The sequence below is a fragment of the Silurus aristotelis genome (genome assembly GCF_946808225.1).
Source record: "Silurus aristotelis genome assembly, chromosome: 7".
In the NCBI taxonomy this organism is placed as follows: Eukaryota; Metazoa; Chordata; class Actinopteri; order Siluriformes; family Siluridae; genus Silurus; species Silurus aristotelis.
This window is the reverse complement of record NC_139580.1, coordinates 19,162,977-19,186,214: the sequence shown is the minus strand read 5'-3', so window position 1 is coordinate 19,186,214 and position 23,238 is coordinate 19,162,977. Positions and strand designations below refer to the sequence as shown.

Genomic DNA, 23,238 nt, shown 5'->3' with positions numbered 1-23,238 from the left:
ATGAAGCGAGTTATGATGTTAAGTGCAAATGATTGTAACTGGCTGTGCCATATTTGTTCATGAAGCGATGTGAGTAACAATAATTTACATCAAACTCGCTTAAACTTTGTTAATGTTTATCAGTTTCTCATGTTTACAAACATCAGTTAATTTGCTGATCTTCAGAATGTCTCTATCATGGCAATCATTTCTTCGCATGACTATGAGTCATGTTTCATTTCTCCATTTTAAAATCCACAGCTATGTCATTTTTTAAACCTAACAAACCTCTATTCCAACTCAATTTATGCCACCACCATTTCTTACTGTTAATCTCCTTGAACTGCTTTTATACTCTGTGACTTTATTTCTTAAAATCAAAGCTACTAAGCTACTAAGAAACCTCTTGTATATTACCTTTCAAAAAGTGAAAACTGTAAACATATTTATTGTAGTGGGTGTGGGCATGAATCAGCAGGCGTCTGCAGCAGGACAGTTCTGAAAGGTGTTGGATAATGTACAGCATTTTTGTGCTTCAGTATAAGTGCAAATAATACCTGCTTAAATACTATTTAGTAAATTTGCTCAATATACTTTGACTTGAGTAACAATATAGAAACTTGCTTTTGATGTATGTGGGTTTTAAAAGTAAACAAAAACTGAATGCTAATTGCTTAATCATTTGTTTACTTCAGTATTCTATTCTCTTGTGTATCCTAGCTTTTTTAAAAGCGAGTTTTCTGTTGTGTGTACATTTAAGCTGCATTAACTCTCACAGGATTAGAACCCTGGGTTTATGATTTTTACATGTGTTTCTGAAATATAGTGAAGTAAGAACATAACATTGTATTTTGCAAAATGTACTTTAAAAATGACTAATTACTCAGCTAATGTCTGTACACCCGACATCTATCTACAGTTTCATACTAAGAAGCTTGTGTTTCTTTCTCTCTTTTAGCTACATTTTCTGTTCTCTCTAAGCATGCTTTTTTTTTGCTGTTTTTTTAACAATTGGGCTGTGGCCCAAGTCCACCCTGGGTTGGCTGCTTTCTAGAGAAGCGTGTCATTGAAATTGCAACATGTTCATTTAATTATTTCTTCATTAACTGCCTTATCCTGGTTGGGTACTGATTGATTTACACCCTGTGTTGTTTTACTGCACCCGGGTAGAATTTAGAAAAAAATACAGATACATTATATAGCAGTAGTCAATTGTAAAATAATTACAATTTAAAAGTAAAAATTTAAACATAATGAAAATATTACATGTATGTAAACCTGGTACGGAATGGGCAAGTTTTAAAAAATAAAGTTAGACTTCAGTTTGTTCAGAAGTAACTTTAATTCCTAGATATCTGTCATAGCATAATTAATTGATGACTTGTCAGGGCCCAGACCAATAAGCAGAAAAACTTGCTAAACCAACTCTCCGCCTTGAGAAGTCACATACAGTATGTTCCCACAAACAGTAACTGTCTCTCCTGCAGTTGCAAGCATAGTAACCTTGTGACAGAATACAAATTAACATAAAACATTAACAATTAACATTAAAATTAATCAAGCTGTTGCTAGGCATTGCAGGTGTGGTTTATATAGTTACATTTATTGATTTGCCTGGTTAGTAGTCAGAATTTGACACAATAATTGCCAACTTTGCCTCCTGATCTGAACGTCAAATTCTAACAAAATCTAAATAAAATCACAGAAAATTGTTTTGGTACACTTTGTAAAACAGAAACATTGCCCAAAGCTGTTCCCCAGAACAAAAACAGTCAACTCCTTTCGAAAATCTGAATAAATACAACCCTCACCTGAGGGGACTGGCCGGAGGTATTGTCACAGTTAAAAATTGTGCAAATTAAATGCTAATTATTGCGCAAAGTATATGTTTAATTCATTTGTATTGCTTTTTATTAATTATCTAGTGTTGCAATCAATTTCATTAAACATTCTTCATTTAATTCCACACTGTAATAACCTTTTGTCAATAACACAATAAAATGTTGTGTCCAAGCAAGAAACAGATTTTACAGTTTTGAAAACCTGTAAAAAAGAAATTTAAAATGCAGTAGAACCAGGTATCTGGGAAAATATTGCTGGCAGAATGTAGTGTATTAAAGGACATCACCTTAGCTTACTATAATCAGGGCAATAACAACAATTTAATATTCTTTTTCTTCGTCTTCTTTCGGCTTCTCCCATTAGGAGTCGCCACAGCGGATCATCCATCTCCATAACACCCTGTCCTCTAAATCTGCCTCTTTCAACCCAACTACCTGCATGTCTTCCCTCACCACATCCATAAACCTCCTCCTTGGTCTTCATCTTTTCCTCCTTCCTGGTGGCTCCATCCTCAGCATTCTCCTACCAATATACCCCATGTCCCTCCTCTGCAAACGCCCAAACCATCTCAATCTCGCCTCCCTCACTTTGTCTCTAAAACGACCTACATGCGCTGTCCCTCTACTAAACTCATTTCTAATCTTGTCCATCCTCATCACTCCCAACTCCTACTCCTCAACATCTTTAGCTCTGCTACCTCCAGCTCCACCTACTGTCTTTTACTCAATGCCACTGTCTCTAGACCATACAACATAGCAGGTCTCACCACAGTCCTATAAACTTTCCATTTCACTCTTGCAAATACCCTTCTATCACAAATCACTCCTGCCACTCTTCTACACCCACTCCACCCTGCCTGCACTCTTTTCTTCACTTCTCTAACACACTCTCCATTACTTTGCACTGTTGACCCCAGGTACCTGAACTTCTCCACCTTCTCCACCTCTTCTCCCTGCAACCGCACCCCTACACTGCCCTCCCTCTCAGTCACACACATGTACTCTGCCTTACTCCTACTGACCTCCACCTCTCCAGGCTCATCTCCACCTTCTCCCTACTCTCACCACAAATAACAATATCATCCGCAAACATCATAGTCTGTGAAGACTCCTGTCTGACCTCGTCCATCAACCTGTCCATCACTACTGCAAACAGGAAAGGGCTCAAAACCGATACTTGATGCAGTCCAACCTCCACCTTGAACCAGTCTGTCGTTCCTACTGCACACTGCTGTTTCACTGTCCTCATTCATGTCCTGCACCCCCCTCACATACTTCTCTGACACACCTGACTTTCTCTAAATCCACAAACACACAATGCAACTCCTTCTAAACTTCTCTATACTTCTTTATCAGCATTCTCAAAGCAAATAATGCGTCTGTGGTGCTCCTCCTCAGCATAAAACCATACTGTTGCTCACAGATGGTCATCTCTTCTCTCAGCCTGGATTCCACTACTCTTTCACATAACTTCATGGTGTCTTCAGATCTGCACATCTCCCTTATTCTTAAAGATCGGTACCAGCACACCCCTTCTCCATTCCACAGGCATCCTCTCCCCTTCCAAAATCCTGTTAAACAATCTTGTTAAAAACTCCACTGCCATCTCTCCAAAACATCTCCATGCTTCTACCGGTATGTCATCTGGTTCAACCGACTTTCCACTCTTCATCCTCTTAATAGCTGCTCTCACTTCCTCCTTACTAATCCTATCTACATCCTACTTCACCATCTACACACCATCCAACCTTCTCTCTTTCTCATTTTCCTCGTTCATCAGCTGCTCAAAATACTCCCTCCACCTTCTCAACACACTCCTCACTAGTCAACACATTTTCATCTACATCCTTCATTGCTCTAACTTGCAGAACATCCTTCCCAGCTCAGTCCCTCTGCCTAGCCAATTAGTACAAATCCTTTTCTCCTTCCTTAGTGTCCAACTTCTCATACAGCTCCTCATATGCTAATAACGACATTGTAATACCAACAGTATTATTAACAGTGCTGTAAAGTAAATAAGTAACAAAACATTTACCTAAAGCTGTCAAATCTGGTTAATCCATTCCGTTACTTTGCCTCCTTGCTTTTACTTAAGTTTTTATTTCACAAATAGCTTTAATTTTTACCAAGGCAGATTAAGTGTCAAACATTAAAAACGATTTAACACTAGGCAACACTAAATAAAACTAGCATTACACATGCTAGCAAGCTAGTTATATTATACATAGAGAGTTATCGTTTAATGTTTGGCACTTAATCTTGCATGGGAGAGTTCTTTCTCTCTTCTTTTATTTTTTGGTAATCATGATGATTTTTTTCAGGAATCTTTAACATTTTCTTATTGTGTATGTGTGTATGTGGTCATGTAAAATACAGATATGAAAGCTCTGAATATTAGTTTTCAGTAATGAATTGGAGATACTGTATTATACATGAAGTTTATTAAATGCATAAAATTTTGATATTTTACAATGTTATTTCATAATGTCACAGTAACCATTAAAAACTTTAGTCAGTGTTGTCTTAAGAGCTGATGATAGTGATAAATATATTTTTACTCTTTGTGATACTAGATCCTTCAAATATACTACAGTATGTAGTCTTGAAAACATCTAGCAAGGAATAGTTGTTTCATGTCTCAGTGTATTAGCTTTTTAATAGACATTATCAAATGTATGCACAATATCTATTCAGGATTTTTTCTCCAATAGAAAAGAACTACAGTAAGCATAGATGGAAATATATAATAGCATTGCAAAGAGAACTGGCACAAATATTCACAAATATAAAAATCCTATTGGTCAGCCCTAACTGGGAAATTAAAAAAAATAGAAGAGTAAAGCAACAGTAACCAATGTTGGGGAAATTTAGATGTGTGTTTTAGGCCATTATCTTGTTGGAGGACCAATGACGTGTTTGGTGTATTATTGTTTTGCTTCAAAATGCATTTGTATACAATACATTTTACAGGCAAAATTAATTCTGGTTGTATAATATAAAAAAGCAGCCTAAAGAGTTTTATGACTAGTTCATTCCATGTCTGAGTTGTCATGACTGATGTCTCGTTTCTGAGCTGTGATCATGATCATAATCAGCAGTGATACGGTCAGTAAATATCAAAATAAAAAAACATGTTCAAACATGGCTCAGAAAAAAAGTGTATGGCTTTGATGCACAATGTTCTAAACACCACCAAGCATTTAAGAAATCCTCAGGCAATTAATAGTCCACCTGTACTATTAAGAAATGATGGTCTCTTTTTAATACCATGAAAAACAGCAAAATCTGCTTATGAGGTGGTTTCACAAAAATGAAGCATGAAACCTGAAAACCCAAGAACTGAAGTGATTAGAAAGTGACATTTTAGACTTATTAGATCTTGTAATAGAAGATAACAGGATTACAGAATTTGTTACATGCACACACACACACACACACACACACACACACACACACACACACACACACACACACACACACACACACACACACACATCATAGGTCCTTCAGCAAAATACAGTTTACTTTGTTCGGCCATTTGATTTGGATTCCTTGCAATATAGAAAATTAAATAATTTGTAACTCTGTTACTGCTCCATTTCTGCTCTGTTACTCTACATACTCAGCATAAAATAAATCAATCAACATGAAATTTAATCAAAAAGCAATTGATCACTTTTAATGAGTGGAATATACCGAGTAAAACAAGGTGGTACAACATTCTTTAACATACACCCAAAGCTTAAATCAAATCAAATCATATCAAATCAAATTTTAATTGTCACATACACATACATACAGAGTATGACATGCAGTGAAATGCTTTATACGACGGTCTGGCATGAGTGAATAAGATGGGGAGAAACATAAACCAAGAAAAAAGAAGGCAGATAAATAGAATATAAACTATATAAAATATATAAATATATATATATATATATATATATATATATATATATATATATATATATATAAGAGAAAATAAAAGTGTATATACAGGATGCTTATGACAGTTACCATTTACAACAGTAAAAATTTAAGGTGGTTTATGTGATTGTCCTTAAAGTGACCGTGTGCGGTATGGTGTATATAAAGTGCACTGTGCTGTGCAAGTCCAGAGTTAAAGAGCTGCCTGTCTTTTCCTGTAGGCAATATGTACTAACAAAGATGATAGACAATCCAGGTTCATCAAGTGTGATTTCTATCTTATGACTACTGTAATAACACCTGCCTGATTTGTGATGTTGAATGAGTCAAATAGGGCTGTAGACATGGAGGGGTGTTCTGTGTAGCTGACGTAAAGATGGCTCCAGTCTATTCTACCACACCCAAAACTACTCCTTCACACCTACATTGAGTCATCTCTTTCTCCTAGACTGCCTCTCTCCCTCCCTCCCTCTCTCTCTTCCTCTCTATGCTACACTTTCTTTAATAATTTAAGTAAATGCATGCATTCATTAGGGAGTTGCCTGTGCCTATATACTGTGCACTCCCGGAATTATAGTCAGATGAAGTAATTTTTAGAAGAGGACTGGTTCCCTTAGAACAGATACATTGAGACAAAACCTGTAACTGGATATTATCAATTGCCAGTGTATTAATGGTGAGTAAAATTGTTTTGAATTGTGTTGTTTGTATTTCCTTAGTGGCATTACAACTCAATATTACAGAATAGCACAATGTATGGATGTATTAAGCATGTCTATTCATTCTACAAAGGAAGTTCAAAATTGGGGTAATTCTGGATTCTGAAATTCTGGAAACAGTATTTTTTAAATATCTGATAAGCGTCTGAAAACTCTCTATAAGACTATTTCGAATAATTATCCAAATCTGATGTAGCTGGCAAATGTCTTTTGTTAAAATAAAAAATCGTATATAGTTCAAAACTACCAAGATCATGAGAGAGTATTGCACTGATTGTTTTAGTATCCGTGAAAGTGGAAAGTAAACATGCACTGCATAACAACAGTTGGTTTAAAACACATTCTTGATGCAGGAACAAAAACTTCTACTTCCGTTGCTAGGCACAGGCGGGACAACAGCCATAAACGAAGATAGAAATCTAACAAGACAAGACAACCAGTGTGCCACGCCTAGCAAAATCAGAAAAACTATTCTACTCTTTCTTGGTTATATTTATCTCTGTATGGACTTAGATTACAAAGATTGCTAAAGCATTGCAAAACACTTTAGTTTTACTTTTAAAACAAAAACTGCAGTCAATAATGTTTGTATTGTTGTTAGGTAAACCAAGTTACAACACTTGTATTAGGCTAACACACAAAATCAATATCTGTGTGCCTCTATTATATATTCTTATATTCTGCAGTGGTCAGAGATTCTTTTTGAACGTAAAGTGCATATGCTTTCAGCAAAACTCATGCATAAACGTTTGTGGTTTATTTTATTATACTCATTTATATAGGTAATGTAGACACATCAATGATTATACTATACGATATGATTTATTTCATGAACAAGTGATTTGAAATGCGGAAAAAAATATTTATTAAAAAAGATGTGCACAAGCATGGTATAGATCCTTACCTTTAAAATCTATGTATGTATCTATATGAATCGGGAGGGAGGTTACAAACATGCGCGCGAGTGCACAGGTATCAATGATGTATTTTCCATGCATTGATTACACTGTCACTAGGTACACTATTTACATGTTAAAATGATTATTATTGTTGTAATTCTGGTGATGCTGGAAATTCATATTTGATTCGACATGTTCCATTTCCTCTAATTCCCGAGCAGCGCAGGTAGAAACAGGCCCTTGCTTTCTAGCTAAACCTGGATCAGGTATCGTGTGAGTCATCCCCAGACTCCGCCCATTCTTCCATTCCACCTGCGAAGTGCACACGTCTCTTTATATCTGTTAGAGCAAAGTTCACTTCGGCTGTTCTGTCGCCGGTTTCGTTTGGCATTACCGAACACAGTCACTGGAAGCTTCCCTAATGCTGAATTAACGCGCCAGGACACGCCATTGGGACTCGTCGTTTTTTTTTAGCTTGTATTTTATTTGTCTGCACGCTTCGCACTCGGTACGGTTGCTGAGTTGAACGGCTTCGCCATGAGCGTCATGTCTGAGAGTGTCTTTCTCTCGGCTCTGCAGCCAAACACCTCCACCGTGAGCACGTACGCCGTGCCGCCGGAGACTCAGCTCCCGCACGGCGGCGCGCACTTGGACGAAGCCACGCGAGCCAAGCGCGTCCAGCAGCAGGTGGCCCTGAGACTAGCTGAGAAATCCACCCTGCCCCGGCGGGCCACTTCCACCTCCACGCAGTACGCCACCTCCACCTCCGGCCAGTACGCCACCACCTCCGGCCAGTACGCCACCACCTCCGGCCAGTACGCCACCACCTCCGGCCAGTACGCCACCACCTCCGGCCAGTACGCCGCCTCCGCGCAGAACCCCACCTCAGGTGTGTCACCGTCTACCTGCACCCAGCCCTGAAACGCCCTTTCTTCACACAATTTTAATTTTTAGTTAGTGTTGTAATCTCCATGTCGCCTGATATAACCTAATTTTGGTAACTACTTCATTAACTTATTGTTTTTGGGTCTTTGAGCTGTTGTTGAATCTGTTATGTGTAATATTGATAACTCGCCTATTCTGCCTTACGTCTGGTTGTTACACTTATTATGTCGCCATAAGCCGTATTCGGACGGCGGCAGTTTCTATTCGCTGCGTCTGTAACACACTGTATTTAGACGAGTTACAGGCGGAAAATTCATCATTTTTCTTTTCACCTAACCCGGATGTTTGCGAGACGCAGTAAGCATCACTAGGCGCATTGTAGGTCCCCGCACGCGTATAGTTCATTATAATAATATTTTTCATAACAGGATTTCTCTTTCTGGCTCACTAATATCATAATCGTGAAATGTGCGCATTATATGTGTTATGATCTATTCCTAACATACATCATTTTTAAAGCGATATATGTTTTAATTATTTTTTTCTTTTGTCATAGTCCATAATCTATATCCATAAGTTTATAGTAAAAGATTGTGCACAAAGTTTGGAATTGCCTCATATGAACACCAACTTGAACTGTAGGTCTAAATTTGCTCTGGCATCTGGAATCAAACATTTCCCAAGCTCGAAGTATGTGACACAAGTATGAAAAATAACACTGCACTCTGAATAAATGGCTTGCAGGGATATGAAACAATTTGACTTGAAAGCTAATTTAGATGTCTGACTGAAAAAGACTTTTGATTTTACGGTTACGTTTTTTCATTGTATTTGTGTGACAATATTATTGAAACTGCGTATGAAGCTTAAAACTGTATATCAGGTTTTTGTTTTTTTTGCTCAACATTTTATTACTAGACACTTGCGTGAGTACAACCTTCCCGCATGTCTGCTGAACACACACACACACACACACACACACACACACACACACACACACACACACACACACACACACACACACACACACACACACACACACATTAATGGTGAACAGGCTGAAACAGGCTCTGTAGCCCTTTCTTTGGCATTTTTTGAACTTAGAGGTGAAAGTGAATGGGGGAGTGAGTTAAAGCTCTCTTACCTTGTGATTGGGTTACTTTTTTGTTAGCTTTTAAATGACCCAAAAAATGCACAAAATTCTTCAAGAAACTCTGCCTCAAATAACAAGTTTGCATTCATTAGATTTACATTGTTATCTTTGAATTATATATTTTTTTAAATGTTGAGAACTTTGTGGCGAATATTACACGTATCCCAACCCAAGGTGATTCTGACAGTACTTTACTGTGAGTTCTCATGTGTAATTGTATTTCAAGACTGCAACCACTAAGAAAGGCACTGTACAATGCTATGTAGAAGTGCATGGTTTATGTTTTAATGACAGATATGATTATCTATGGACTTTTAGTTTAATGTGAGGATAGTGTTATAGGATTAAAACGTTTAATCGTATTAAGCAAAGACAGTGGGTGCAATAACCTAGTGCAAGTTTAGGAGTTTAGTTTGAGCCTTAACAAGTCAGAACAGTCTCAAATTTCTGGGCTTTTAGCCAAAATCAAGAGACACATTCTCTAATAGGGAAATGCTGTTGTCCTAAAGGTCTCATAAGTGAAACACCAAGAGTTTCAGTTAAGATAGGACATTATTTCATGCAGCTTGGATTTTGCATGTCAAAAATGTGATTTAATATAATTTCCATATAAACTGGGGATTATAATCAAAAGCTATTTGTCTATTTATAAAGGTCTTTATGCTCAATTCTATGTACATTCAAGCATTTGAAAAAGTAAGGTGTGGCAAGGAGTGGTCTGTCGTTATTGAGTGTGTGAAAGTGAGTGAGAAAGTGAGTGAGAGAGAGAGAGAGAGAGAGAGAGAGAGAGAGAGAGAGAGAGAGAGAGAGAGAGAGAGAGAGAGAGAGTGTGTGTTGGATCTATGAGTTTTGGGCTGGGATAGAAGGAGTGGCTCACGGTAATCAGACCGGTTTTCTGCCCCTTCTCACATTGCCTGCGGTTTGTCAGCCTGTTATTATCAGCCCCGCCTTTACCTCGCCCTACTGAAAGCATTTATTCTCACACTCATACAAACACACATAGTGGATGATAAGGTGGTTGATCTTCAGAAATTTGACTCACGTTACAGTCTGAATGGCCTAAATGGCATGAATTAGTTATTTTATCACACAAAACACATTTCTACTACTACTATTAACTGTAGTACTAACAAGAGTGTAGCACTAATAACATTCAAATTAACTAAGTTCAGAGCCTGCAGGTGGTGCACACTATATACTAACTCTTATCTCACCAATCTTAAGTACTTAGAACTAGGCTTGGTGTGACAGTTAAGAACAAAGAAAGCTGCAGTGAGGTTTTGCAATAGTACAGATGTTGGAGGCCTACTGCTAATTAGGCTTTACATGATTTTTCAGTGGTTCTGGTAGGTTTTTGTTTGTTTTTCTTTTGTTAACAAATTCCTGTTAGTTTACTTTATTTCAATAGTCCTATGCAAGTCAATTATTTTGATCCAGACTATTTTGAAATAATAATTTTGCCTTATTCTCCTGATCCCTCTGATCTTCAAGATCAAATCTGGGTTTTTTCTGGAAGCCAGATGAAGCACTACCTGCAGAGCTGTGAACATGTGCAGTTGCTTCTGTATGAATGGTTGTGTTACACATTTTTGTTGAGCTTTAATTTTATGGGATTTAAGAGCTGACAAAGGGACGTAACTTAGTCACAAGGTATTTAGCTACAGCCATTCTCATACATAGCAATTCTCATGTCATGCAGCAGGTAACTGTTTTTTTTAAAGGTGTCCGTAATATTAACAAATCGCTCTTAATCTCTCTCTCTGTTAGAGTACGGTGGTTCTGCTACAATGATGAAGTACCAGACCTACAATCCAAACTTCAGCTCAAAGTCCTACATGTACTCCTCCAACACCAGACCGGTGATGGTAAGAAAATCCTACATTCTTCATTTGAGCTGTATCTAGTATGCAAAGTGGAGTAAGGCACACAATAAAATGAGATTTGATATGCAGTTAATAGGAGCAAATTAGTAACATATTTGTATTCTGAGTGTGATATTTCACAAGTTCTCTCTAAGCAAACTTACACACTTGTGTTCCCTTGAATGAGTCATTTAATATGCATTTAAATTTGTTATATCTGTAACTGTAAATTTGTCAGGCATATGTCAGCCGTTGGTCCCAGTGTAATGTTTTTTTGTTTTGTTTTATTTTGCTCATGATAGATTATGTATATTGTATATGGCTGTAATGCTTCTTACACTTGATATTTACCAGGCCCACCGTCCATCTCAGCAATCTAGCAGTGGCTACTCATCCCGCTCAGCCACTGTGGACTTTGGCAACAGATCTCAGATGAGTCGAGGGGCTGTTGGAGGAATGATGTATAACCATGATGATATGGGTGCCATGACAGGAATGGGTGGCATGGCAGGTGGCTACCAGGGCACTCAGACTCAGCAGTATCCGATGAGTACAACGATGCGCTCCATGAATCGTGGGGTTGCTGATGTAGAGACCGCCTCATTACATTCATTGCGCCTACAGTCTCTACCTCAGCAGCAGGTTACCACGTGGATGGTGCGAAATGGCAGTGAAGGAAGTCTGGGATCAGATCAGGAAGGCAACTACTCACGACAAGATGCAAATTATAACATGAGCAATGGCTACTCAACATATTCACACCCACTTTCTGCCACAATCAATGAGTTTAGCTCTGGAGTCAGGCAGAATTCAGCGACTCTGCCGACTATGGGAAGCTCCATCAGTGGAACCTTGGGCCGCAATGGAGGTGCTGGCGTCAACTTGGAGGAGGAGGCCTTTGTACGAGGCCAAACTTACAAAGGTCCCTCGCAGCGCACCATCAGTAGGATCACCCAAAATCGTCAGAATCGCTACTCTGTTTCAGCGGGGAGTATGCAAGGAAGCAGCAGTGCAGGGGGCTTTGTGATTGGTGGAAACGGCTCACAGGGTAACCTGAGTATGATGAAACAAGGAAGGATATCTCGTGCTCCCTCTATGAGGAGTGTGATCAGTGTTGGCAAAGGCAGGGATGTGTATGATGGCATGGATATGACAGGCAGCATGGGCAATCTGAGTGGGTAAGAGACACACACACAAACACACACACACACACACACACACACACACACACAATACAATAAAAAGGAAAAAAAAAAAATTTAACTTTGTTTAATTTTGCTCATAATTGTATGATGTATTTCAGAAAGGTGGTCATGTACACAAGGGAGTTTACCAAAGAAATTATGCAGTTGTGATTGATGACATTCTAGTCACTTATGTATCTGTGGTTTTATTATTGACTGATATGTGAGACATTACAATAGCTGACCCTCAACATAAATCGGAATGACCCACTGTCCGTCAGTATAGGAAAGTGAGGACTTAGATACCGAACAGTGCACTGGATCCATTAATGCAGACTGTTCGGGGGAACATAACCTTTGCTTTTAGAAGTGTCTCTTGTACTTCAGGGTTGCAGTCCTGTTTTTTATTTAAAGGAAGCAAACTCACAGGCACAGCTAAGAATATGAGTCAACAGATCAAATGACCTCCACATTTTGGACCTGCACATACCAGCGTCTCAGAACCAGTAACCAGTAATCTGAGAGTAGCTCATCTCCTCTCAGTTCCTGCTGGATAATTAATTTTACTTTTACAATTAGTTCTGCTAACCTTATGGCAACAGAGAACCCCCAGCCAGTGACAGAGGCATCAGTGGTGATTGTCTCTATCCAATGGAGAATTGCTCCAAGGCAGACCCCTTTAGTAACACACAGCACATCTCCAGCAGATTATAGCTGTTATGCAGATGGTATATACAGTGAGGAAAATAAGTATTTGAACACCCTGCTTTTTTGCATGTTCTCCCACTTAGAAATCATGGAGGGGTCTGAAATTGTCATCGTAGGTGCATGTCCACTGTGAGAGACATAATCTAAAAAGAAAAATCCAGAAATCACAATATATGATTTTTAAACTATTTATTTGTATGATACAGCTGCAAATAAGTATTTGAACACCTGTCTATCAGCTAGAATTCTGACCCTCAAAGACCTGTTATTCTGCCTTTAAAATGTCCACCTCCACTACATTTATTATCCTAAATTAGATGCACCTGTTTGAGGTCGTTAGCTGCATAAAGACACCTGTCCACCCCATACAATCAGTAAGAATCCAACTACTAACATGGCCAAGACCAAAGAGCTGTCCAAAGACACTAGAGACAAAATTGTACACCTCCACAAGGCTGGAAAGGGCTACGGGGTAATTGCCAAGCAGCTTGGTGAAAAAAGGTCCACTGTTGGAGCAATCTTTAGAAAATGGAAGAAGCTAAACATGACTGTCAATCTCCCTCGGACTGGGGCTCCATGCAAGATCTCACCTCGTGGGGTCTCAATGAACCTAAGGAAGGTGAGAAATCAGCCCAGAACTACACGGGAGGAGCTGGTCAATGACCTGAAAAGAGCTGGGACCACCGTTTCCAAGGTTACTGTTGGTAATACACTAAGACGTCATGGTTTGAAATCATGCATGGCATGAAAGGTTTCCCTGCTTAAACCAGCACATGTCCAGGCACGTCTTAAACTTGCCATTGACCATTTGGATGATCCAGAGGAGTCATGGGAGAAAGTCATGTGGTCAGATGAGACCAAAATGGAACTTTTGGGTCATAATTCCACTAAACGTGTTTGGAGGAAGAAGAATGATGAGTACCATCCCAAGAACACCATACCTACTGTGAAGCATGGGGGTGGTAGCATCGTGCTTTGGGGGTGTTTTTCTGCACATGGGACAGGGCGACTGCACTGTATTAATGAGAGGATGACCGGGGCCATGTATTGCGAGATTTTGGGGAACAACCTCCTTCCCTCAGTTAGAGCATTGAAGATGGGTCGAGGCTGGGTCTTCCAACATGACAATGACCCGAAGCACACAGCCAGGATAACCAAGGAGTGGCTCTGTAAGAAGCATATCAAGGTTCTGGCATGGCCTAGCCAGTCTCCAGACCTAAACCCAATAAAGAATCTTTGGAGGAAACTCAAACTCCGTGTTTCTCAGCGACAGGCCAGAAACCTGACTGATCTATAGAAGATCTGTGTGGAGGAGTGGGCCAAAATCCCTCCTGCAGTGTGTGCAAACCTGGTGAAAAACTACAGGAAACATTTGACCTCTGTAATTGCAAACAAAGGCTACTGTACCAAATATTAACCTTGACTTTCTCAGGTGTTCAAATACTTATTTGCATCTGTATCATACAAATAAATAGTTAAAAAATCATACATTGTGATTTCTGGATTTTTTTTTTTAGATTATGTCTCTCACAGTGGACATGCACCTACGATGACAATTTCAGACCCCTCCATGATTTCTAAGTGGAAGAACTTGCAAAATAGCAGGGTGTTCAAATACTTATTTTCCTCACTGTATAAGCTTCAACTTGTATGTATAAATTAAATCAAACTGATTAACATTTGACAGAATGTATTTTATTATTATATAATACATGCTACTGTCACTGTTACTTTGTTGAATTGCCTGGCAGCCAGGTGTTTTTGTCGCCCCTGGCAGTTTAAGAGGGGAAAAATAGAATTCAGAAACAAAATTTATTAAATGCAACAGTAATATAACTGTAATTATTTAAAATATAACATACTTCAGCATTAAGACCTTATAGCTTCATCCAATCCTTAACAAAAAAAGAAATTGATTAAAGGCTCAAAAATATCATATTTACTAAGAAAAAAAACAAAGACTATAGTTTTAACAGATTATGGATAAAATGAGGACATATAGCTTTTATAGCTTATAGGCTGTTTACAAGGCCATATACAGTACAAATTCACTTTCACTCCCCTACCTTGTGTGTGTGTCTGAATTTTAGATTTCACTGTGTGTGTGTGTGTGTGTGTGTGTGTGTGTGTGTGTGTGTGTGTGTGTGTGTGTGTGTGTGTGTGTGTGTGTGTGTGTGTATGTTTGTGTGTGCGAAGAGTGAGACTGCAGGGAGGCACACCCAAACCAGTCCAACTGATTCCATCAACACACCATGGGAAAAGCACACTTTCTACTCACACTCATTCGAATATACACATAAATGCACACAAAAAATACTCTGCACTCTACTAAATAGTTTACAGTTATTAAAAAGTGACGGTTACAAATCACTTGTGGTAATGTAACGTTGCAAAAATTAATCTTTTTATTTGTATGTCAAACAGATTGGGTGCTCTGGACATGACAACTGCCATGAGCTACCTTATGTCATCTGAAAAGGAACAGCAAGCACTAGGAGCTGCTTACATTCAGCATGAGTGCTATCACAACAAAGATGCCAAGAAACAAGTAAGAGCTGGTAAATTGTAATACAATCCTAATGAAGTATAAAGTGTAATATAATGTGCTGAAAAAGCATTGTTGTCTCTCCCAGGTGAACCAGATGAAAGGCATACCCTTACTAGTTCAGTTGTTTAACAGTGAGTCTCAGAGGGTGCAACAGTATGCCACTGGAGCAGCCAGGAACCTAATCTACGAGAACATGGAAAACAAAGTGGCTCTATTTGAAGCTGGAGGAATCCCTAAACTTATGCTAGCTCTGAAAGAACCTGATGATGAACTCCAAAAGAACATCACTGGTAAGCACTTAGTATCTATAAGATTAATCAACACTGTAAATAATTATTGTTATCACATATATTTCTCACTAATATAATTAGTTGTAGGATTACTGATTTTAAACATGCACAAGAAATTAAATCTTTAATCTATAAGAGAAACTAAATGTAGTTGGATTTGGGAAATGGGAATTTGAGAGCTTATCTTGTAGAAAAAAAATCAATCAGCTACTGTGTGAACCTGTGTTTAGCTGTTTGTAATCATGCGCTGCTATCACAGAGCTGGCCTTGAGCAGCATCGGCAAAATACCGGACTTTACTAAGGGTGTGGTGAGTTAAAGACAGTGATAAAGGTTATATAACTTTAAAATCATACCTAACACAAAAGTGCTTTGTAGTAAACTGTAGTACTCAAAGGCACGGCATAAGGTATTAAAGAACAAATTGTGAATCCATATAATCTTTTTTATGCATTTTTATTTTATCCATGCAATAAGTGACAAAAATGTTTTATGTGGTATTAAATTTTTTATATAATAAATGAGTTGCCGTGTGTGTGTGCGTGTGTGTTTTCGGGGCGTTGACTGTACTCTCCCAGTGAAAGGGTGTTGACTGTTCAGCAGAGTTGTTTTAACTTGTTTGTGTGAATCTACACTTTGTTCTGTGTGAATAAGATTCACTGTTGGCAGTGGTCCCTTTACAAGTAAAATTTGTTCAGAACAATTGATATTTATGCACTGTAAACTTTAGTGCCTCATCTCTCTTTTTACTGCTTAGAAATTATGGTCAAAGGTCTTAACTAACAGCTAAATAAATTGACCAGTAAAGACAGGGCGATTTCAGCTGCAGTTATTCGCCACATAGATTTCGGTAAGGTTATATATAGGTTACATTTATATGTATGTATGTATGTATGTATGTTTATACATACATACATATATATGCCAATAAAACAGAAATCTTTCAGTTATGTTACAGTTTTATTACAAGTTGTAGGGAAACTTCAGTGAAGCTTTGATCTCTACTATTACAGATAATCATGTGCTATAAAGTGAATACCTCAGTCTTCTGAATACAAGGTTACATATTACAGCATTTGTGTGGTTTCAGATCTTGCACTCAATACTATCCTCAACATCTTTATTCCTCTCTCTCTCTCTCTCTCTCTCTCTCTCTCTCTCTCTCTCTCTCTCTCTCTCTCTCTCACTCTCCGTCTCTATCGTCTCTGTCTCTGTGTATAGGAATTCTGTGGAATCTCTCCTCTAAAGACACCCTGAAAGAGAAGTTGGCGAGGGAGACACTTCCAAGGCTGACTGAAGATATACTGATTCCTCTCTCAGGCACTGGAGATAGAGATATAATTGAGCACAATGAGTCAGAGTCAGACATCTTCTTCAATACTACCGGATGCCTCAGGTACACCCACACTCATGCATATGCAAATCAATCCATAACCCTGTAGTCTTATAAAATTATAAGTAGTTACACACAATTATAATGTGTACCAAGGCACTTTTCTCATAGTGTCTAATTTTTCTGTCTGTCTTTTTTCCTTTTTGTTTGCATACCCACCTAATAACAACGATTGCTAAAGATATAAATGCCATCTCACCTGTACTATTTCACTGCAGGAACCTGAGTTCTGTAAATGCTGCAACCCGTCAGCAGATGAGGGAAATCCCTGGATTAATTGATGCCCTGGTAGGGTTCCTTCAGAAAGCAGTGGATGACAGCAGAGTAGAGCAGAAGGTCAGCTTTGAATAAACGACAAGCATGTCACTATAACTTATTATGTCCTACCTGTTTTATTCAAAAACATCCAAAAATACTTTGTGTGAGTTTGTATGTAAAGACATTTATTAATGGACACATACTGTGTGACAGGGAGTGGAGAATGCTGTGTGTGTGCTGAGGAACTTGTCCTTTCAGCTGTATGAAGAGATCCCCCCCTCAGTTGCGATGCGCTTGGAGGGCAAGAGTCGAAATCAGGCTTCCTCTCATGGAGAGCCTATTGGTTGTTTCACTCCTCAGAGCAGAAAAGCAAAAGATGTAAGGGACCTTTTCAAATTCCCCCTTAAAAATGGAAAAATATATGCTCTAAATATAGACTATATATCACTGCGTTGAAATCAGTAACTCAACTGCACTTTGGTCTATTTTGTGACAACTTTCTTCCTTTCTTTCTTTCATGACACTCAGAGTCAGAACCAGGACCTGTCTACATTCTCTGAGGTGTCCCGGACACCTAGGGCAAGTGAGTGGCTGTGGCATCCTAATGTGGTAGGCCTGTATCATAATATCCTTAAACGGTGTGAAACAAACTCTATCACACGAGAGGCTGCTGCTGGAGCTCTGCAAAACATTACTGCTGGAGATAGAAGGGTAAGACCAAAAACCTACATATTGTATTCTTTAGGAATTTAAGAATTTCACAGAGCAGAAAAAATCTAATTCCATATAAAACGCAAATTTACTTTCTGTTTGCAACATTTACCTGGACAAACAGAAAGTAAGAAACATTCACACGGCATTTGGCAGACAACTTTATCCAGAGCGACTTATAACTGAGCAGGGGAAGGTTAAGGGCCTTGCTCAAGGACCCAGTAGTGGCAGCTTGGTGGTGGTGAGCTCTGAATTGGTGATCTTCTGATCCAAAGTCTAATGCCTTAACCACTGAGCTACCACCTCCTAATAATAGATTTATACCAGGTTTTTTGGTTTTCACAAAGAGTTTATTACTAATTTTGGGACGGGTAGGCTAGCACTTGTGATTTACCAGAATAAGCTAGTTCAGCAAATCCAGTCACTGTGTCAATGTGAATACGTTGAGCTAATATGGGTTACATAATTCAGGTTTAGGTATTGTTTTTATTCTGCTTTGTTTTGTGCAATTACTATTTTGAAATACGTATGTTGTAGCTTAGTAACCACTTACGTGAGAACAAATTGGACACACCTAACCTCTCAAACATTTATGGCTTGGTTTCTGTATTAAATCATGTTGATTAAACAGCTAAGCAAAGCATAAAAACTATTAAAACAATTTTTGTCAGTCATGGAGACCTATGCCAACTATTACAAAAACATTTTCTTAGAATAATGTTGCATGTATTAATTAATGTTTATATTTACTACAAGAAATAGTATGTTGTTATTGAAATTTTTCTTATGTTTCGCTGTTAGGATTATTAGATATTTCTAGTAGGTTATATAATCCAGGCATTCGTTCTTCTTTTTTTATATCACTAGTGGCCATCCATACTGAGTCGTGTTGCCTTAGAACAAGAACGCATGTTACCTTCTATTCTGGATAATCTCAAGACAAAAAATGATCTAGAGATGCGTTCTCTAACTGGATTCCTCAGGAACCTGTCCCGCCACTCCAGGGACAAAAACAGCCTAGGTGAGTGCAGGTCTCATTCTTATAATCAAATGAGAAGTATAAAAAGTCTCTGGTAGAAATGCAGAATTTTAGTGTTTTCTTTATAGAAAAGAAGCCTTTTTTTTGTCTTATTTTAGCCCCTAAGGTGGTGTCACACTTAGTGACGATATTGCCAGCTGATGGTCTTCAGAAGACACCTTGCCCAGATGTGGTTATTAACATTTGTGGTGCACTTAACAACCTTGTAAGCTCCAGTGAGGTGGCTGCACGGGACATAGCCTTCTTTGATGGACTACCCAAGCTGGTGGGCATCAAGAACTCTCATGATAACAGGTATGAGCATGTGTTACTGTGTATTGATAACAACATGCATGCAAACTTTTGCATAACTGAGACATCTTTGAACCATTTGAATCATATCACTTTAATTTTTTAATAATGCTTCCACTTTCATTTCAGTCAAGGCAAACAGAAGCAAGCCAAAGCAGCAGCTACAGTCATGTGCAACATGTACCAGTATAAAAAACTACAGAAAGATTACAAAAAGGTAATGCAAAGTAATACAGACTGGATTATGACATTTTAGGCCTACTTTGGTTGTATGCTAATACTTAAATTATTAGTGCATTTTTCTGTGCCATGTGGATACACTGAACATTCTACATTTTTGACTACTAGTACCTCTACCACTACAATCTTTAATTACATAACATGCTTTCATTAAATTCATTTGACATAAAAATAATTTTAAAAAAGGCACATTAATGAAATTAATTACAAATGCCAATAAATATTAGTCACTGAAAATAAGAGAATACTACTGTACCAGACAAGCTGCAGACAATTGTCAGGATTAACAGCAGACATGCAGACAATTGCTTGGGAGTTTTAGTGCTTCAGGAATGGAATTTACAGCTAGTGTACATAGCATAACATAGCATCGTGTGATCTGCCTTTCTTGTCCTTGTTAGAATACAGACTAGTTCTTAATGAACACACTAAAGCTCTTACTGTACTTAAATATCCAGCACTGTTAGCAGACAAAAATGCCTTTGCTTTAGTACAGTAATAGTAGACAACCAGAATATGATTTAACATGTGGAATGAGAAAGTGTTAAAACTATCATGTATTTCAGATCCCTTAAGGTAGCTTTATTGACATCTACGTACACTGTTAGAAAGTTTTATTGAACTTTATGAACCAGTCACCTGGGGTGCTTTTCCACATGTTTTAAACACTATGTGGCTAACTATCTTTAAAAAATCACTGTTAAAAAATTGTAATTGAAAAAACAATTGTGAGCCTTTGCTTCTTCTAGCAGAGATCAATTATAATATACATATTGGTGCGTGTGAATATCTCACTGCTAATTTTCATTAAAAATTCTACTTTGCTGCTTTCACAAAGCTATGCTGTAGCACTAACTTCTCACACTTCCCTGTTAGTAACATGGGTTTCTAGCAAGTTGCCAAAATGTAACTGTCAACTGGGAGACACGTTCGAAGAAAGACAGTGTGTCATGGCACACTATGCAACATATTTTAGACATGTTTCCCACCCTGCCCTGTAGCCATTTTCCAGGTTTACAAAGACTAGTTTGAAAAAGGATGCACACACACACACACACACACACACACACACACACACACACACACACACACACACACACACACACACACACACACACACACACACACACAGGCACACACACCAAAAGCACAGGGCGTGTGCATGTGCTTATAACTAAAGGTGGAGCCATAACCCAGACCTGTCAGGTGATTTCCTCAGAAGCGTGTCCCAACACACCACAGAATGCCTCCATTTTACAAACCTAACTCTGAAAATATCAAAGAAACATTTAAAACTGCAGGGGATAAGCAGGAATAATGCAATGTTCAATAATACAGTCATAGGCAGTATTATATCAACTATAAATGACTGTCTACTTTGTAAAAAAAAAACTGTAATGATTAGTCAGTTAGCCAGTCTTCTAGCTTATGAAGTGAGAATGATTTCAAAAAGTAAAATGACTACTACTACACACACACACACACACACACACACACACACACACACACACAGAGAGAGAGATAATCACTACACTGGCTTTTCAGTTACTTACAAGCCTTTTTCTTTTTTGTTTTCTACAGAAAGGATTCCAGAAAGAGGATTTTACCGAATTGAGCTTCTAAATAAAGGCTGGAACTGTGTGGATGTAACTGCATGTATGTAAATAAGAAATGGATAGGGGGAAAAAAGAACAATAAAAAATAGCTGAATATTTCAGCTGTGACATTTGTTTAGTGCAACACAACCTGCTCTGGACTACTGGAATCATTTGGAAGACATCTGGAAACCAACAGTGCATTTCAACAATGTGTGCTGTTCATGAAACTGGACGTGATTGATGGAGGATGCACCTTACTTAAATTCCTGTAGACATCAACTTTTTCTTTTTTTTTTTTTTCTTTTTTTTTAATCTTCAGGGATTTTTGGCCTTTTTGTGGCCTCTCTCAGCAATTCACAGCACCATTATTGACTGTTGTGTATCAGGGTTTTTTTTTTTTTTCCTTTTTTTTTTTTTTAAGGAGTTTTCCCAATCCCAATCATATAGTAGTTCATGGGATTCATTTCTTTTTATGTTGTTTTTTATTGTAAATTACTGTGACAGGGTTTTTCCCCATTAGGACTGATATCTGGGAAAATGGTTGTGGGATTTAAGAAAAATGTGAGCAAGATGGTAAATATTTTTAGGCAACACACATACACATTGTGATTAATCTTTTTAAAATTTCCAAAGAAACTGTGTCTATATTGTTATATTGAGCCTGTAAGTAAAAGCTTATATCTCAGTTTTTTCACTGTGCATACTAGATGAAACTTACTATCAAGTACCAGGACTTTTGTAGAACAGTTAGGGCAGCCTCAAAATAAGCACTTGTGTCTAGCACCAAATGACATTTTTACTGTCACCCATTTTAAGAAAAATTAAATAAGCGGTATTAAAAATTCTGTCACATTTATACTGTATGTTTCTTAAGCAATTCTCGTACATCACTGGGATAATTTTTTATCCTGCATCTCGCTGAATGGCCAAGTGTGAATGCACTGCTTGCAGTAAAGACATTAAAACATAGCTACATAGTAGGCTAAACTTAGCAAAATATAACTCCTTTACTAGCATCTGTTCACAAATGTATTTTCATGGTTTTGTATTAAAACCTAAAACAGCAAAAACCTAATACAAAAAAGAACACATGAATGTATATTGTTTTGTTTTTGTTTTGTTTTGTTGCCTAAATTGTTTCCGTTGAAATGCAGCTCTTGATGCTTGGGTTGACATTATACATCTTTTTTTATTTAGCAATATAAATATCTATAAATCTATTTTCCTAATACATTTATAGCAATTTTGTGCAGTTCTGGGCAAAATGCAATGTTTTTGGCAGTGGTAGTTGTTTAATATATTCACAGTAGAGGTGATCATGCACCATCTTTTCTGGAATCTTTATAGATAATGATTTTTCTATCTTTCTAAATATGAATGTTTGGGGTACATTGGTTATAGAACGTGTGTATATTTAGAGTGTTGTCTATGAGACAACTCGTGCATTGTTTAAAATACTTTCTTTAAATCTATACATTGTATTTTTATTTTGGGGAATAATATGAGTAGGGTGTGTATGCCAAATATTCTTTAACGAGAATTCTCAAATTAATGCCTAATATACTGTACACTGCCTGTTTTATAAAAAAAAAAAAAAAAAAATTCTTCACTAATACCTTTATTCATGCTCTGAATTATTCATGTTTGGAAGCTCATACTTATTTGTCATATGTTGCCTTGTTTAAAACAAATAAAATATGATCTTAATCCTAAA

At 37.8% G+C, this 23,238-nt stretch overlaps 2 protein-coding genes and 1 long non-coding RNA gene across 9 annotated transcripts in view; 1 reads left to right on the top strand and 2 right to left on the bottom strand.

Moving 5' to 3' along the window:
• hexa (hexosaminidase A (alpha polypeptide)) overlaps nt 1-7,598 on the bottom strand; it is a 15,886-nt gene extending 8,288 nt beyond the window's left edge. For 2 of the 3 annotated variants that reach the window (XM_083547318.1, XM_083547320.1), the window contains exon 1: nt 7,371-7,597. In XM_083547318.1, coding sequence (XP_083403444.1) covers nt 7,371-7,464 — 94 coding nt within the window. In that variant the 5' untranslated portion in view covers nt 7,465-7,597. Of the gene's footprint in view, nt 1-7,370 lie in introns of all 3 variants that reach the window. The other variant, XM_083547321.1, reaches the window with a different exon arrangement.
• pkp3a (plakophilin 3a) lies at nt 6,145-23,238 on the top strand (the record flags this gene model as incomplete). 5 transcript variants are annotated; one of them, XM_083547315.1, is made up of 15 exons in its annotated part: nt 6,165-6,423; nt 7,945-8,218; nt 11,171-11,268; nt 11,620-12,443; nt 15,582-15,705; nt 15,791-15,995; nt 17,216-17,390; nt 17,606-17,723; nt 17,859-18,023; nt 18,174-18,356; nt 19,224-19,377; nt 19,494-19,689; nt 19,816-19,903; nt 21,508-22,173; nt 22,232-23,238. In XM_083547315.1, the coding sequence occupies 14 exons, from the start codon at nt 6,421-6,423 to the stop codon at nt 21,547-21,549; spliced, it is 2,649 nt and encodes an 882-aa protein (XP_083403441.1). In that variant the 3' UTR covers nt 21,550-22,173; nt 22,232-23,238. The 5 variants fall into 5 exon arrangements, with proteins under 5 accessions (XP_083403442.1, XP_083403441.1, XP_083403440.1 ...); XM_083547314.1 differs by having other exon boundaries at nt 6,282-6,423; nt 7,945-8,254; XM_083547316.1 differs by lacking the exon at nt 7,945-8,218 and having other exon boundaries at nt 6,145-6,423.
• Nucleotides 7,724-9,088, bottom strand: LOC310729246. The gene is made up of 2 exons (XR_014534520.1): nt 8,214-9,088; nt 7,724-8,171 (listed from the first exon to the last, which is right to left on the bottom strand). It is a non-coding gene; the product is annotated as an uncharacterized lncRNA (long non-coding RNA).